The 17,300-nt window shown below is 44.9% G+C and overlaps 1 protein-coding gene across 2 annotated transcripts in view; it reads right to left on the reverse strand.

Moving 5' to 3' along the window:
• Nucleotides 1-17,300, reverse strand: part of DOCK1 (dedicator of cytokinesis 1) — a 493,559-nt gene that overhangs the window by 370,978 nt on the left and 105,281 nt on the right. For both annotated transcript variants that reach the window (XM_077877225.1, XM_077877224.1), the window contains exons 19-22: nt 13,847-13,944; nt 9,665-9,754; nt 9,384-9,484; nt 4,970-5,104 (exon numbers count right to left, since the gene is read on the reverse strand). In XM_077877225.1, the coding sequence (XP_077733351.1) occupies nt 4,970-5,104; nt 9,384-9,484; nt 9,665-9,754; nt 13,847-13,944 (424 nt within the window). The remainder of the gene's footprint in view (nt 1-4,969; nt 5,105-9,383; nt 9,485-9,664; nt 9,755-13,846; nt 13,945-17,300) is intronic.

Below are 17,300 nucleotides of genomic sequence, written 5' to 3' on the forward strand. Positions count from 1 at the left end.
TGACAGATCTGCAACAACTTATTCATGATCAATAACTAATTATGCACAAAGCTAACACCAGATGACAGGCAAAGCCTCCAGAAAGCACCGGAAGACAGAAGAAGAACACAGCAATAACTAGCTTCAGTAATTTACTTCAGAAGGTCTGATGCAGGATGTGTCTGTTTTCTGGCTTTCCAGTTAATGTGATCCACCCACACAGAAAACACAGACAAACAACAAAAACCAGCGGAGAAGTGCCCCTGGCTGTCAGGAATCTTTCTGTGGGTTCTGAACCAATGTCTTTGGGCCAGAGTTTTAAAATTGCTGTTCTCAATTCAAAACAAAACGAGCCTTCTAAACAAAACAGAAAGTATGGATTTGCATAGTGAGAAAGATAGTGGGATAAGCTTCCATATCTTCATCTCCAACATTTCACCTCTTTGTTCTTTGGAAGAATAATGACTGTCAATTATCTGGGAATTTTACAAAGCTACTACATCACCTGAAAACACAGCACACCATTTTGAAAAAAGAAGGAAAATAAAGAACTCTAACGTTTATTCCAACTGCAAAGAGAAAAACAACTCTTGTCAACTCCAGCTGTGAGCACAATTGTCTTTCTCCCAAGCTAATAAATGTGGTGCAGGTAAGAATATGGGAACCCTTGCTTGCTTTTTCCCCCAGCTCTGCAAACACCACACAGGAGAGCTGCTCAGAACTTGTTAAGGAGCAAACACTCCCGACACCCATGTAGGACACAGGACCGCTCTCTCTTTAAGCAGCCTCTACGAAACAGGAATATTATTTCATCTAAAATTCATCCCTCTGATATCACAGCTGAAGAGCTACTGAAACATACAGTGGGACAACAGGGAGTGGGGATGAGCAGAATAAAACCCTTCTTAAGTCTTTAGTCCTGTAGTCCATGAGTTGAAGGCTATGATTTTTTCCCCCCTCAGAATCTGGGTTCTCAGCAGTTTTAGACTACGGATTTAAATTTAAGAAATATTCTCTTATCTACATAATGTGGCTGCAACTGTGTTCTAAATTTTAAAGGAAACATATGTTCCTCTCTGCCCTCAGGAATCATAGAAGGCAGCCAAGATACACATTTAGGAAGCAATTAGGAAAAAAATAAGGTCAATAAACTATTAAAGTCTGGGATACAGTCAGGACTCCAAAGCTCATTAAGTACTTATGGAAAGGAGAAGTAAGGGACAAGGGAGGAAGGGGGGAGGGAGGGGACCTCATCATCAAAATCTCTGTGTTCCCTACAGTATTCAGATGAGGTCTGAAATGCCCAGACACGGGCCCTGGAAGCCTTAGGAAGCCTCACTGCCCTTTGGCAACTGCTGCTACTTGCCTTATGACCTCTTTGCACTTTTGTCCTGGACAGTGTCAGCTCTTGACAAATAAGTTATCCCAGCAAAGGACTCCTTTGGCCATCAGGCCATGGCTCCTGCAGGGGCCACTCCAGAACAAAGGCAGGCAAGCAGGACCACGGTCTGTGCCAACACCATGCTGCCAAGTGCCAAAGCAAAGGCATTCCTAAGGACATCAAACATAAACGCTTCCCTGGGTCGCAGGCAACGATCAATTGAGCATTTCACTCCACTTCTGCGTAGCACAATAAGACTGAACCACATCTTTGGGTCACATAGGGCTCCAGTGATTTAAAGCCAAAGAGACTCTAGTGACAGGAGTCTCAGAAATTGACCCCCAAACTAACAGGGAGAGAAGCTCTCAGTGGCCTAATTAAGTAGGACTTTGGAACCCAGAGTAAGCGAGGGGCGTTCTGAGCTGTCAGGTAACAGAAACTCAGGCTAAAAGCATGAGAAGAGAATGTTAATCACCTATCCAATAGATATTTCTCCCTTACTCCTTTACTAAAAGAACTTTGATTTTGTTGAAAGCATCACTAAGCCCATCTAAAACTCCTTACCAACCTCCTTGCATCTAGAGTGGTCATATGACATAGTTCTGAGATGAGAGCATATGACACTTCATAGGGACTGAGAAAGTTCTTTAAGAGGGGAGTAACTGGAAGGCTGTTTCCACCAGACTTTCCCCTCTATGCTGCTTGGAATGCGGTCCTTGAAACCATAAGACACAGACACAGACCCTAAGGGTGGTAGAACAGAAGGGAAAAAGGAACCAAGGACATGGGGAAACCAGGGATCAAGTGCAAGAACTCCAGGATCTTCCTCTGGACCCCATGTTACGTATGCTGGTGGGGAGAAGTGAAGCTCATCTGGTTAAGCCATGTTAAGCTAGGTTTTTCTGTAACAGCAGCCAATCCTAGTCCTAACCTCTCTAAGAGTGATCAAATTCAACAACATTTATGGACCGTGGGTCTAAGGTATCATGTCATTTGTATCTGGAGACTGAAAGAGATCAAGAATAAGATATAACGTTGCCACTGGTCCATTTGGGTGACACCAGTCTTCTCTAGCTGCATGATTTTGTACAAGATTACAGCGTTTACTACAATAATAAGAACACAGATTATCAATGCATAATTTCTTTTGAAATTTCTTTTCATTTCTTTTGATTCCTAGTCTCCGAATGAGAAGGAAAGTCAGCCAGTGTGCTCAAGACGGAAATGACCATCATCAAACCCCAGACTCAATGTCACACTGATTATAAATTGTATAAGATTAAGATTCTTCCAACAAAACATGAAAAATCTATCCATATCCCCTAACTATTCTGTTCTTTCAAGTTCATGCTCTCACCTCACTGTAGGTTTTGGTTTAGAGTAATTAATGATTTAAAGTTAGTGGGGAAATACACAAAAGCAAGATAGAGGGTGTTGGGGTGCCTGGGTGGCTCAGTGGCTGAGCATCCACCTTTGGCTCAGGGCATGATCCTGGGGTCCTGGGATCGAGTCCTGCAATGGGCTCCCTGCAGGGAGCCTGCTTCTCCCTCTGCTTGTGTCTCTGCCTCTCTCTCTCTGTCTCTCATGAATAAATAAATAAAATCTTTAAAAAAAAAAAAAAAGAGGGTGTCAAGAAGTGCATTTTCATAGAATTAATTTTATTGGAAAAAAAATTAAATCCAGGAAAACAAACCTACTTTACTTGGTCAACTTTCACAACTGACAGTGGAAAAATCATTAATGGCTTTGACCTTAAGAAAAGAGAAAGCTCAGAAGCACCTGGGTGGCTCAGTCAGTTAAGCGGCTTCAACTCAGGCCATGGTCTTGAGGTTGGGATTGAGCCCTGTGCACGTCAGGCTCCCAGCTCAGCGGGGAGTGGGCTTTTCCCTCTCCCACTGCTTCCCCCCAACTGCTTATGCTCTCTCTCTTTGTGAAATAAACAAAATCTTTTAAAAAAGAAAGCAAAGAGAAAGCTCGGTCTACAGCCAGATTCATGCCTACCCAGAATTAGCAAAATAGAAGAGCATGCCTTGGATGCCTGAGTCAAGGATGACAGCATGTGACCTCAAACCATTGTGTCTTCACATAATGGTAGTGTAGAGATTGTTGTCTACATCATGTCAACTTCAGAGAGAACACAAGGACAATAAGCCTTAACCAATAACATAGAGGCTGTAACCACTGATCATCACTGTAATCAACATGGGTCCTACCCTGTGTATGACTTTTCCAGATCTACACATAGTCAATAACTTGCTCCTCTGGCTTTATTTGCACCACGGTGTACACAAGATTGGATTCTGAATACCCTCCCTTCCTTCTGAGAGCTTCTGGAAAAGGCAAGCTCAGGGCAACAATGATAAAGAGGAATAATGAGGGGCTAATTTGGGTCTAGACACTGGTTCAATGACCAGTTCTCACTCAGACATTTCAAGAGCATCGTGCTTTTAAAAAGATGATGTGTGCTGTCTAAATGAGAGGGACGTCGGTTTGTATAACTCCATCTCTGTGTGTAGACCTCACGACAAGAACATCAACCTTGAATAATCAACGTGCACCAGCATCACTCACAGTAGGTCACCCAATGCAGCTAGCTGTCCTCCCACAGAAAAAAAGCAGAGTCCACTTCAACACTCAACACTCAATCTCTCCCGTTTCCACATCTCTTCATTCATACAATTACATATTGTGGGCCACCAGGAAGCTCTGGTTTTAGCACAGCTCTTAATCACAGATACCTGGAAACATATTAACGTTCTCTATAAAATAACAAAGTTATCAACACCCCAAGCCACTTTCAGGTTCAAAAACAATTCCTAAATTCATCCAGATAGGATGAAAAAGAAGTCACTGAGCTAATCAACTAAGTGTCCATTCACCTGGCAATTCCACACATGAGACCGTCTCTCTAGAAACAAAATATTATTCTGGTTGAAGGAAGGAAAGAGAGGAAGCCCCCCAGTCTTCCCGAGTGAGGCAATTTAACTTGGTTTTGGCCTCTTGTTGAACATTTTTTTTTTTTTTAATTTATGATAGTCACACAGAGAGAGAGAGAGAGAGAGAGGCAGAGACACAGGCAGAGGGAGAAGCAGGCTCCATGCACCGGGAGCCCGACGTGGGATTCGATCCCGGATCTCCAGGATCGCGCCCTGGGCCAAAGGCAGGCGCTAAACCGCTGCGCCACCCAGGGATCCCTGGCCTCTTGTTGATGCTTATTTTAATTGTTTGCATTTTCAAGGCTTTTCTCTGGAGGAAGATATACTGAAACGAACTTCAGAGCCCTCGGTATACACCCTGCACTACCTCTGGTGAATATGGAATACCTCCCAGTGGTCAGTGTTTTACTCACATGCACACATTTCAGGCTCAGGAACAGGGCTTGCTGCTCAAACCTGTGCTTACGTTTCACGGCACGGGGAGTAGTGACACTACAAGTGGGCAACCCCAACATGGAACAGCTATCTATTATTGTTCTGCCACTCTGGAAAGCAAGGCAAGGGAGGAAAAAGAAGAGAGGAAGGGAAGGAGGGAGGGGAAGAGAGAACGAAAAGGAAGGAAGGAAAAGATGTCCTAAGATCCTCTCAGAGGCCCGGCATGGGCAACACTTACTGGTTGAACAGGATCCTGGAGCGCACGATGAATTTGAAGATATACTCCAAAGCCTTCATAGCTTTGTACAGCTGCTCGTTTATTCCCGGCTTCTCGGCATTGTCCACGTAGTTCCTTAAAACTTTGGTCAGCTTCCTATTCACAATGGGATCACAAATTAATTAATATGTTCAGAAGATTACGGTATCTCAAGTTCTTCACTGGGGCAGAAATACACAAGTGGATTATTGTTATTTTGCTTCACACTTGTCAGTAGATGAATATTTATAAAACATATTGGAGACGGATTAAAAGGGAGCCATGAGGTAACACTCAGAGGAGCGAGATCTGAACAGAGAAAAAGTGTTTTTCTAAGTTTTAGTTGCTGTTCTAAGCATTTAAATGTAATTTAAGTTACATTTAAATCTAACCTTCACAACAACACAACAATTATTACTTTAGAATATAACAATAATAATTGGGTATAAGAGCAGGTATATTATCCCTAATTTACAAGTGATGAAGCCCAGGCTTAGACAGATAAACAGCTACATAAAATTGAAGAGGTTCTCTTCATAGCCATACCCGTTTTGTGATGGTTTTTTTTTTTTTTTTGACATCAAGCATGTATTATTTTCCAATGACAGAGGCAGTGATGACAATAAATGACTTTTAATTCTGCAGAAACTTCTACATTTTCTATTACTGGCCCATAAACTAATAATCGTTGTCTATTATTTATAAGGCTGACCCTCAAGCAATGCTTCTAAATCATATAATAACAGCTAAATGAACTATAATACAGTTTCTGGTTTTAGGGTACTGGGCTGCACTATTATTCTCCAAAAACTAGCCCCCTATGTGCAGTCTATATGACAACAACCAACAAGATTACCCCTTTAAGCAAACTTCTCTGATCCCCAACTTTTCAAGGCATCAACAAGAACTCACTGTGGCTTTTTAAATATTCATTATGCTCATAAAAATAACCTGGTAGGGCAATGCCAGCATTTCCAGCTAAGTCGTGAGCCCGTATACACCAGACTGTTAGTTGAAACTACTGTTAAGATACCTGTTAAGAGCTACTGTAACTGGCATTAGGGATGACCCCACAACAGTCCTGAGCATGACCACTGTCCTGATAAATCACAACAATAAGCTTTCTGGGTGACCAAGGGGACATGAAGTCATTTCTAAGACTCATCACATTGCAGAACCCTAGCAAAGAAATCTGACACTTCCAGAAGAGCCTCCCTGCAAGGTGGTTGGGAAGAAGCCCGGCCAGAAGGGCACTCTCCCCTGAGGCTCCCCTGGCTCCCCTGTTGGGAAGGGCAGCTCACCACACAGGTCTTCTGGTGGTTCTCAAGGCACAGTAGAGCATCCGAAGCCCTCCCATAAAAGCTGTTTCACCTGATTTAACTTATTTTCTCATACTTACTGAGCAGACACAATTTCTTATTAAACCCATGGATATCCCAATAAATATATACTCCATAGAACACGTCTTAGGTATTTTCCCAACAGATTAATCAAAAATACATAAATAGATGATAGAGAGAGAGACAGATAATAGAATTCAGAAGGAATGATCTGCAAAGACAATGACCCAGGCCCAGGAAATTAATGAGGAAGTCCAAAGACCCAGATCCACATGAGCCAGGCCATCTGTAATGGCAGAAAGATCGAGCCTCCCCCTGGCACTAACTGAGAGGAACAGACAGAATGGAGCATCACTTAAGTGGAGGCAAGCCCTAAACCAGCTCTAGGAAAACAAGCTCTGTGGACAGAAAGGAGCCCATTCCGGCTGGTCTTTTGAAAGAAGGGTCCCCGAAGCTAATGCCTCCCTCCCTTCTCGCCTGGCTGGGCTCTGGTCCCTCCGCTGGGGCTCCAGCACCTGGGCCACCCATGCAGGGAGCCAGAGAACAGAACCGGGAGGTCGCGGCTGCGGCCCAGGCATCTTTTAGTTCTTCTCCTAGAGTCCTCTGTGAAGAAAGGCTGATGATCTCAACAGCATCAGAGGAAAGAGATAAACTATGTGGGAGAGAGTCAAGCCTAGGTCCATGCCTGCCGAGGCTTCTATGGGGCAGTGGCTGGGAGGCCCTCCATGAGGAGCGTCCCCGGCCCAGAGACCACCGTGAGCACTCCATCAGCGCAGAGGATCTTCCACAATTAGGCTAGTGCTGCATGAATCACAGTTACCTCCTTTGGCATGCCATGGCTTAACTATCAGACTCACATGCCCAGGAACTGCTTGGGGCTGGCGACTTTATCAAAACATGGTAAAAACAGTTATTTTCCAAAACGAATCTCCTTTTCTGCAGATTACAGTGGCCGGATGGGAGGATACGGATTCTCAACCCAGTCTCATCCTATCTGAAAGATACACAGCACTTTTTTGTTTCTTCCGTTCAGGAACTTGCCAAAGAGTCCCCAACCTTCCCTTCGCCCCATGTGACAAAGGCACAGAAAGAGCAGTGCCAACCGAAGGTCTGGAAAACAGCAGGGCAAGCTTACTTACTGTGCTTATTTTCTGAATTTCAAATACAAGAGATAATCTGAGAAGAGCTGTTTGGCCACATTTCAACAAAGACGCAGAAATGTGAACATGACTCGGCTGGCGATTGCGCCTCATTAGGAGCAGCTCACAGGCCACTCCAGGAAACCCCGCTTGGTTGCCAAAGCAAGAGGACGCCATGTGGTTCGCCCTCCCTGGGGTCTCAAAGGACCTGTCCCAAGTGCAAACTGGACGTCTCCACTAAAAGAACAAATCTTTTTAAACAAACATTTATTAGCAAGCACAAAGCTCTCTGCCCACTTGGGGCTCTACCCACCGCCTTGCATAGATGTGCACCAGAGGCAGGCATGGAAAGAGCCCCAGGACAGGATGACAGACATCACACACATAGCAGGCACATCAGACCTCTGACCCTGAGCCTCGTGGCTGGATACAGGCAAGGAAACAGATTCTGACTTGAATATGGTCAAGACACACCATTTCCAGTGATTCTAAGGGAGGATGTTCTTAAGGAAATTATTTAAATCTTTTTTCAAAAAATAAAAATAAAAAATAAATAAATAAATCTTTTTTCATTGCAACTCTCACATCTCAAAGTTGGAATAAACGCCAATAAATCCCACTGTGAGAGAGGCACAAGGGAACTCATCCTAATCGTTCTAATAATAATGAAACCTAACAATTGCTTCGTGCTTTCTAAGTGCCAAGATTTACTCCAAACACTTAACATGTAATAACTCATTAAAATTCTCAAGAAAGGGGAGGCTTGGCTGGCTCAGTCAGTGAAGCGTCTGCCTTTGGTTCAGGTCATGATCCCAGGGTCCTGGGATTGAGCCCCGCATTGGGCTCTCTGCTCAGCAGGGAGTCTGCTTCTCCTTCTCCCTCTGCTATTTCCCCAACTCATGCTCTCTCTCACTCTCTCGCAAATAAATAAAATCTTTAAGAACAAATTTTTTTTTTTAATAAGGAAAATTCTCAACAAACCCTAAGACCATGCCCATCTTACTGATAAGAAGGCTGAGGCCGAGAGAGGTTAAGAAACTTAAACTTTTAAGTGACAGAGCTGTAGGGGAAGCTGGTTCCTAGACCGTGCTGGTCAACAACAGGCAAGCCACTTCTCAGTCCCGGAAATCCCACACTTGCTCCGGCTGCTAATAGACACCCGGGGACAGGAATGGGGTTACGGGCACAGGTCAAGAACACCTGGGTGGGCAGTTAGAATCCAAGTGAGTTGCAGCGGAAGCATCTAGAACAAAAAGGAAGGACCTCTTTAAAGAGCAAAAAGATACACTGAGAAGTACAGAACTGAATTTTATTCACACTAAACAACCAATAATCTCAAATCAGGAACATATCCATTTACTCATTTGCCAAAAGCTGGTTGGGAAGCTGCAGTGAGGCCTACATCAGTTTCATGGAACAAAAACTGAAAATTTCAAAGACAAATGGAAGGTATAGAGGAGGACAAGAATTTATTTCAGAGTGTTAGGATAATCTATCACATACCACCTTTCAGCAAGATTTTCAGATCTGTTAACAGGGAAACAATAATAAAAATTATCCCAGTAAATTCAGAGTTGGGGGACTGGGGGTGGGGGGGGGGGAGGGCGGAGTGGCGGGGCGAATATACAACCAGAGACAAAAGTATATGAAAAAGGCACTTCGGGATGCCTGAGTGGCTCAGGGACTGAGCGTCTGCCTTTGATTTAGGGCATGATCCCAGAGTCCTGGGATGGAGTTCCACATTGGGCCACCTACAGGGAGCCTGCCTCTCCCTCTGCCTGTGTCTCTGCCTCTCTCTCTGTGTCTCTCATGAATAAATAAATAAAATCTTAAAAAAGAAAAGAAAAAGGCACAAGGCACTTAATAACAAACACAGAAAATGAAGTATTGGTTTTAAAACAACAAAAATGAACTTACGTGTAGGCTAATGTTGCACTGAAGTGTTTCTTAATGTAGGTTTCCAGAACAGGATTAAAATGCTGAAATTTCCTGTCAGCAATTAGTCCAATGATAAACACCTGTTCAATTAATCAATATTTTCATTAGTAAAATACTGCAAGCCTCCTCTGAATCATCTGCACTGGAAGTGTGGAAAACACTTCCAAGGTGACTGGGAGGGATCCTCTCCCCTGGCTTCAAAGGCTGCATCATGAAAAGCACCTCAACATCTGAGCAGAAAAAAAGTAGAGGCCTCTTACCAGAGCATCAAACACCAGTGTATCAAACGTCTCGCTCTCGGAGTTCTCCATCATGATGTTGAAGAGGGCATCCAAGGTGTCCTGGAGGAACTGCAGACACACCAAATGTCAGCAGACAAAGTAAACTCACCTCACTGTCCCCCAACCTAGAATAAATATCACACATGGGGTGTGGCCATACCCCAGGCACCCACCTTTCCCAAATGTCACCAATGAAGCTGTGCACTTTAGAGACTGTTCCCAGCCATTAGACACACAGGATGAAAACTGAGATGAGTGAACTCAGAACCAAAGACATGGCACCCTGAGCCGAGCAGAGGAGGACTTGTAACAGGGACATGCCCTATGGTCCCTTCCCCATAAGACTCCTCCAACCCTTTCTCTGGTCTTCACCAGTCTGGTGACAAACAGCTCAATAACAGCTCTAGGAAGACTGGCCTTGTCTCCTCCCGAATGCTGAGTCTAGGACCTGAGCTCAGGAGGGGACAGAAGCCACACAGGGACAAACCTCAAGCTGAGGATAATAAAGGACCTTCCACAGACCAAGATGCCCATAGATGGAGGAGGTGTGGGACTCTGAAACTGGGGCACCCAGCAGGACACCAGGAAGCACATGGCTTTCAAGAGTAATTTAGAAATTCCCTGTATAGCCTACGATAACTCACCAAATAAATATGAGAATACAGAATGACAAACCATCAGGAATTAATTAAGGAAAGAAAAAATTAGGAGACTCCAAAGGTATGTCACACCCAGAAACCAGCTTCCAAGTTTTTCACCTCCACCTTCCCCTGAAAGAAGCGAAAGACCAAGAAAGACTATCTTGGAGGGAATGAGTTCCCCGTTGGTGGAGGAGTTCAAGAATATACAGAATGCCCCGTGACAGAACAATGGCCCCAAAAGAGAATAAACTATACATAAATCATTAGTCATTAGGGATCTGCAAATCGAAACCACAGTGAGGTAGCACTTCACACCCACTGAGCAGCTATCATCAAGATGCAAGTAGCACAGAAGGTGTGGGCAAGGATGGGGGGGGGACCAGAGCCCTTCCGTGTCACCGGTGAAAATGTAAAACAGTGCAATGGTGTCGGAAAACACTGTGACAATTCCTCAAAGGGTTAAATGTACATTTGCCCCGTGAGCAATCATGCGAAGGCATGTAGCCAAATGAATGGAAAACCTGTGTCCACACAAAACCTTGTACACAAATATTCATGGCAGGTTTACTCATAAACATCAAAATGTGGGAAACATTTTGTGGGACTCAAATGTCCACGGAAGAACAAACTGGCGTATACATACACTGGAATATTTATTACTCTGCCATAGAAAGGAATGAAGTTCTGATACATGCCACGTCATGCTCTGAAATCCAAGCATTGTACTAACTGGAAGAAGGCAGTCACAAAAGGCTATATATTGTATAATTTGATTGATATAAAATAACCAAAAATAGTAAAAACCATAGAAACAGAAAGTAAATTATGGTTGCAGGGACAGTAGGGAGTAACTGATGACAGGTTACAGGGTTATTTTTTCTTGTGACGGAAATGTTCTGGAATCAGACAGTGAAGATGGTTGCACAGCTCTAGAATATACTACCACCATGGACCTGAGCGAATTAAGAGTGCATTTTATGAAGTCACAGGCTCCTCGGACTGGGCCAGCCAGGCTCCCCAAACCCTCATCTGTGCCACCCACCACCCACCACCTACTTTATCCAGGAAGTGTCATCATCACAGTCAAGCAGCGGGGAAATGAAACAAACTCATCCAGCAGGTGCTCTGGTCTGAACATCAAGGGCTTTACCAAGCCCTCAATCATTGGGGCCCATACCAGCTCATCACTTTTGTATTATCTCCCATCATGTACAGTTTGTAAAATCTTTGCAAAGGTCAAAACTTTACGCCATCTGCTAATTGCCCAACATTACTACCAATGGACTCACCAGGTGCCAACCCCTGGCTCATTTCGCTTCACACAGAGCCCCTGCAGTAGGTCTCCTCCCCATCCCAGCCAGACCAATGACATCATCAGGAGCACAGAAACATGGTGGCAGAGAGCTGGAGCCTCCCCGACCTGGCTCTCAAGCCTCAGGGGCACAGGGACACCACATCCTGAAGGAGGCCCCTCACACAGAGCCATAAACGCATTTCTTTGGACACCCGCCCGCTCTCTAAGACTAGCCAATGGAGGCCCCAAATCATCATTTTCATTTTCCATCAAAATGGGCAACTGTATCTTTTACTAATTAAGCAAATACTGTTCATCACCAATCAATGTCATCTCTCTACTATCAGTCAAAAATATATACAGGGGAGGGGGTTTGAATGAATGGAATAAGCTCAGTCTACAGCACCCTCAAAGAGTAAAAAGGAGCCCCATGCAGGCTAGGAATCCCTCCAGCACTGGCTCCCAGTAGCAGCCGTGCGGCCTTAGGCAAGTCCCTTCTTTCTAGACCTACTGGGTACACAAGATGCGCCAGTGATGGACAGACCAGCCATCCAGACCTGGGGTACGAGTGCACTGGAAGGAGGCAGGTTGGTGAAAAACATTTCCAGGGCTGAACAACAGGATCTGGTAACAGATGAGGTAAGGGGAGTGAAGGACAACCAGAAGACAAGATGGTTCTGGGTCCTCTCCTTTCGTGTAACAACAGGCCAACAGAAATACAGCTAATTCCTGATGTGATACAGGGATTTAAAAATGAAAAAGGACAAAACTCTCATTAACTGTGTATCTTCTAAAGTTACATTAACTTATTCACTCAGTTTCCATCCGAATCAGGGAAGTTCCAGAACCTAGGGAAGTTTAAAATGCAATTAACATTGTCCAAGCCAGAGGTAGCAGACAAGAACCTCAAAAGATGATTAAAATTAGAAGATTAGCAAGGATATGTTTGAATGGTTATACAATGAATTTCAGAAAGTGGTGCAACCAAATTAATTTATACTGAAGTTAACCACATTGCTGCTTAATTAAGGCCATTTTAAGTAATTAATTTTTACAGAGATAAGGCAGTATCCTTCTGCAAGCATCTCTCATGGAGAGCAAAGGACTGAGCCAGGGACAGACAGACCGGGCTGTAGACACCTCGTTCACAGAACACCACCAGTGGGGACCAGCTTATCGTCTGCAGGCCAAATGGGACATGCTAAATTTGGAAACAGGTTTCCTTACATGAAAGACAAAGGACACATGGGTGGCCCAGTCGGTTGAGGCTCTTGGTTTCAGCTCAGGTCAGGATCTCAGGGTCTTGGGATCGAGCTCCCGACTCAGTGAATAATCGGCTTGATATTGTCTCCCCCTCTCCTTCTGCCCCTCCTGCTCCTGCATCTCTCTCTCTCAAATAAATAAGTAAATCTTAAAAACTAAATAAATAAAAAAAAAAAAAAAAAAACTAAATAAATAAAAGGAAAAGTCCTTGGAGCCAATGAGAGACAAGAATGGTCTAATATGAGAAGCAACGTTTCCCTAATGAAGAATTACAGAACTGGAGTGCTCCAAGGGATCGCAGATCACCCTGGTGGTCTGACTGTCCTATCAGGCAGATAAGGAATCAAGAGGGTACCTGACATTTCTGCAGAGCCTGCTCTGTGTGAGGCTATGCGTCCAAGATCACATGGGGGAAAGAAACGGCCAAGACAAGACTCTCAAGGCTGTGACCTTCCTGACACACCACCCATCTCTCCAGGTCAACTGCAGAAGTTCTGGGTGAATCATGAGCCTGGGCTGATACTGGGAATGGGTAACGACACTGGTAAGATGGTAACAAGAGAACTGAACACTGCCTGAGCGCCCCCTGTGTACCAGATCCAGGCTACGTGTCTCACTAACCTCCAAACGACCCTATGAGCAGGTATTACTGCTATCTCCATTATACAGCAAGAGAAAGTAAGCCTGGATGAGGTGATCTCACCTTCCTCCGTCCCATACTGAGGACCCACTAGAAGAGGAGCCAGAACCCAAGACTGGGTTGATCCCAGAGCCCATTTCCTTCACTGTGAAGCCAGTCAGCCCCCTCAACTGGAATCCAAGCCAGAGTCTGTCCATTTACAGGTGTGGGTTAACATCCATTGGAGGGATTATAACCAGAGCCCCATGCTACCATGGAGGGAGTGCCCAGATCTGTTAACACGTGGAAGAAAAACATAACAAGCAACCCCTGGTCTGTGTTACCTTCACCACTTCACCGCCATCCACCTTCATCAGCTGTCTCAAGTTCTGCTGCAGCAAGCTGGTGTTGGAACGCCACTTCAAGAGCCCCAGCAGGTCCACTGAAAACACAGAACAAGTTTTAGCAAAGAGCTTCAGCTCCCTTAGTCACCTATCAGGGGAGGGTCTCGACACAATTTTGAAACAGAAAAAAATCAGCCCTATTTGGAAACATTTGCTCACTTAAGACTTCATAACCTTCTAGAACATACTTGACACCTGGTATGGCTGAATTCATCATTTGAAACTGCATTTCCCATGAAATTATATCCACAGTGATGCTTAAAAATGCATCTGGTGGGGCACCTGGGTGAGTCAGGGGGTTGGGTAGTGACTCTTGATTTCGGCTCAGATCAGGATCTCAGGGTGTGAGGATCAAGCTCCAGGTCAGTCTCCTCGCTCAGTGGGGAGTCTGCTGGAGATGCTCTCTCTCAAACCCTCTGCTCCTCCTCCCACTCACAAGTGCTCACAATGATTCTCTCTCGCTCCCTCTCTCGCAAATAAATAAATCTTTTTTTTTTTTTTAAATGCACTGGGGAGGGATGTCTGGGTGGGGTGGCTCAGTGGTTAAGCATCTGCCTTTGGCTCAGGGCATAATCCTGGGTCCGGGGATCAAGTCCCAACTCAGGTTCCCTGTGAGGAGCTGGCTTCTCCCTCTGTCTCTGCCTCTCTCTGTGTGTCTCTCATGAATAAATAAAATCTTTCAAAAAAATAAAAAACAAAAATACATTGGGGAGCTTAAGAAAAAAGGGCTGGCCTTTCCAATCTGCAAGAAGGTAAACTCAGCCCAGCAGAGAGTCTGGAAGAAGGCTGCTCACGCATAAAGTCCTGCCCTGAAATCCTCTACCAAGTGGATTTTTCCTACTTGAGAACGTGGCTTTTTTTTTTTTCTTTTAATTAAATAACATACAATAAGAAATGTGCATTCAGGTACAGAAACTGTAAGGTGACAGGAAGTCTGAACTGCAGGGCAACTGCTGCCCTCACCCTGGCCTGGCCTTCCACGGCTGTTTGTTTCTGATGGTTGAATTTTTGTTGTTTTCTAATAGAAAAAAACACGGGCTGAATAGATGGATTTTTATAGACTAAATGTGGAAGACAATGTCCAGAAATGATTTTGTTTAAGGCAGCAAGACGTTCTTAAGGCATAAAGACAGAAGCCAAAGCATCTCTAGGAAAGAACATGTGTCCACACAATCTTCACTTGAACTTATATTAATATCCCATTATGTGAAGAAAATAACACAATTAGCAAGTGTATCCAATTTACCTTTTATACTCAATGGGAACAAACTTTAGCTACACAGAGTGTCTCCATAAATACAAAGCAAAACAAAACAAAAAAAAAAACCCTGATTAATACTGAGAAGAAACACACAATTTTGGCAATAGGTAGGATTTCCGGGAACACAAAATACTTATTTGAGGACTGAACCACACAAAAGGCATTATTCACATGATGAGCACCAAACATTCGTTTTCATTTATTTGCCTTCACCCCCAAGTACAGCTGACAAGGGGACCCGTGGACATGAAGACAGGACAAAACTTGAAGCACCGTGCCATGTGTAAGTAGAATTCAAATGCCCACCAGGCAACGCTACCACTCCCTGACCTTGGGCATGCAACCTTACCTCAGTTTACCTATCTGAACGACGGGGTACGATGTTGCCAAATTGCAGGACTGGTGCCAGAATTAAATGGTGTCGTGTAGCGAACATGCTCAGCAAGAGGCCCAGCATGAAGACAGACAACACCGGTCGGTCAACAAGAGGATCTGGATGTGAAAATTTTAGCCACCCATGGTAAAAGTTAACGTGTTCTCATTTCTAAATGAAAGGTAACGAGTCATCGTCCTTTCTAAAGGATGGTGAAGTGATGACAAAGGCCACATCCTGCCTGGACATGCTCTTGGTCCCAGGGTTAAGGGAGATTTCCATGTCAGAAGAGTTTCCTTTCATGGAAAGTAGATAATAATCTGGATTCCATTCATGCAAAGTTTAGTGGTGCCTTAGGTAGGAGGGAGGCGGAGGCTGACCTCTGTACTATAAATCTGAGAAAAGGAACAACTGGGAAGTGAACAGTGGAAGAAGGTCTCTGAGGAGGGGGAGCACATTTTAAGAAAACAGAGGTGAGCGGTGGCCCCAGTACCCGGGTCAGCCCGGCACACCTCCTCGTCCCAGCCCTTGTTCCCCCAAAGCCACCCATAGTTTGGCCCATGGTCATCTTGTGTTTCGTGACTTCTAATTACATAGGAAGCCAAGTGAGAAGAGGAATCCCATCCTATACTTCTCTTTTTATCCCCGAAAGCATCCGGTAGTGCTGAGAACAGAGATGTTTAATACAAACCTCGATGAATAATTCAGCCACCGCTTTTCCCCTAAGTGATGGAACTCCCATGGAACAAATCACGGTCACAGAAAAAATGACTCCCGGAATGAGAATCTGGGACTCAGTGCTCAGATGCCAAGCGGGGCAGCTCCATCTTGTGTACCACCTGCCACACCACCATCCCGAAAAGAGGGATCATTGGCTGGTGTGCGATGAAAGCCAAAAGATGTCCCCTTCGCTCTCGATGAGCAGGATCACCCCGGAATCTCCTTGTTGCCCAGCAACAGCTGCTGCCAAGAGCTGGGCACTCGCTCCCTCGGTTCCAGGGAGGAAACCACCCTGTCACTGGTGACAGCCAAGGAGCCAGGAGGTGCGAGGAGGGTCGACATCACACTCCTGGGAGATTTCTGGTTCACTGTCCCCTTCTCTAGCAATATATGGCTTGAGACTTCCGTGGGTGGGCCTCCCAACCTAACTGTTCTTTGGAACATTGTTTTGATGGGAAAATATGTTCAAGCCCCAAATAACAACTTCCAAACATACTTCTGGAGCATGACCGATGCATAAGATGGGTGGCTTCCTACCCATCCTGTGTATTGCCTGTAGAGACAATGGCAATACACAGCCGCTCTCATTTGTCTTGGCACATAACGAAAAGCTGAAGCGCCACATATACAGGGCAGCGACTCACCAGAGAGGATGCCATTACCCTGAGTTTAGTGAGGCCCTGGATCGTGTAGCTGTCAGGCTAGCAAACTAGTAGAGCCATATCCAGAGAATAACGTTTGACCTGTGGAGTCCCCCTTTTTTCCATACCAGCACCTGCCTTGCTGACCACGTGCTCCCTGGGCATTCTGCAGCCCTCTCCCTGCTTGCACAGAACCCGATGCTGAGGGAAGGGTTCGAGTCTGTTTATGGAGATTACTGCACACCACCAGCTAAGGGTAACTCATAATGCTTCGGGCAAACCATGATGATGAAGTAGCATCAGAGAGATGTGTCCAAATGGTCTTCATGCGTTTGAGAGACACGTTCCTCCCCACAGCTGACTCACAAGACAAGCAGTGAGGACGCACAGTTTGTACAG

Source organism: Canis aureus, chromosome 29, assembly GCF_053574225.1.
Source record: "Canis aureus isolate CA01 chromosome 29, VMU_Caureus_v.1.0, whole genome shotgun sequence".
In the NCBI taxonomy this organism is placed as follows: domain Eukaryota; kingdom Metazoa; phylum Chordata; class Mammalia; order Carnivora; family Canidae; genus Canis; species Canis aureus.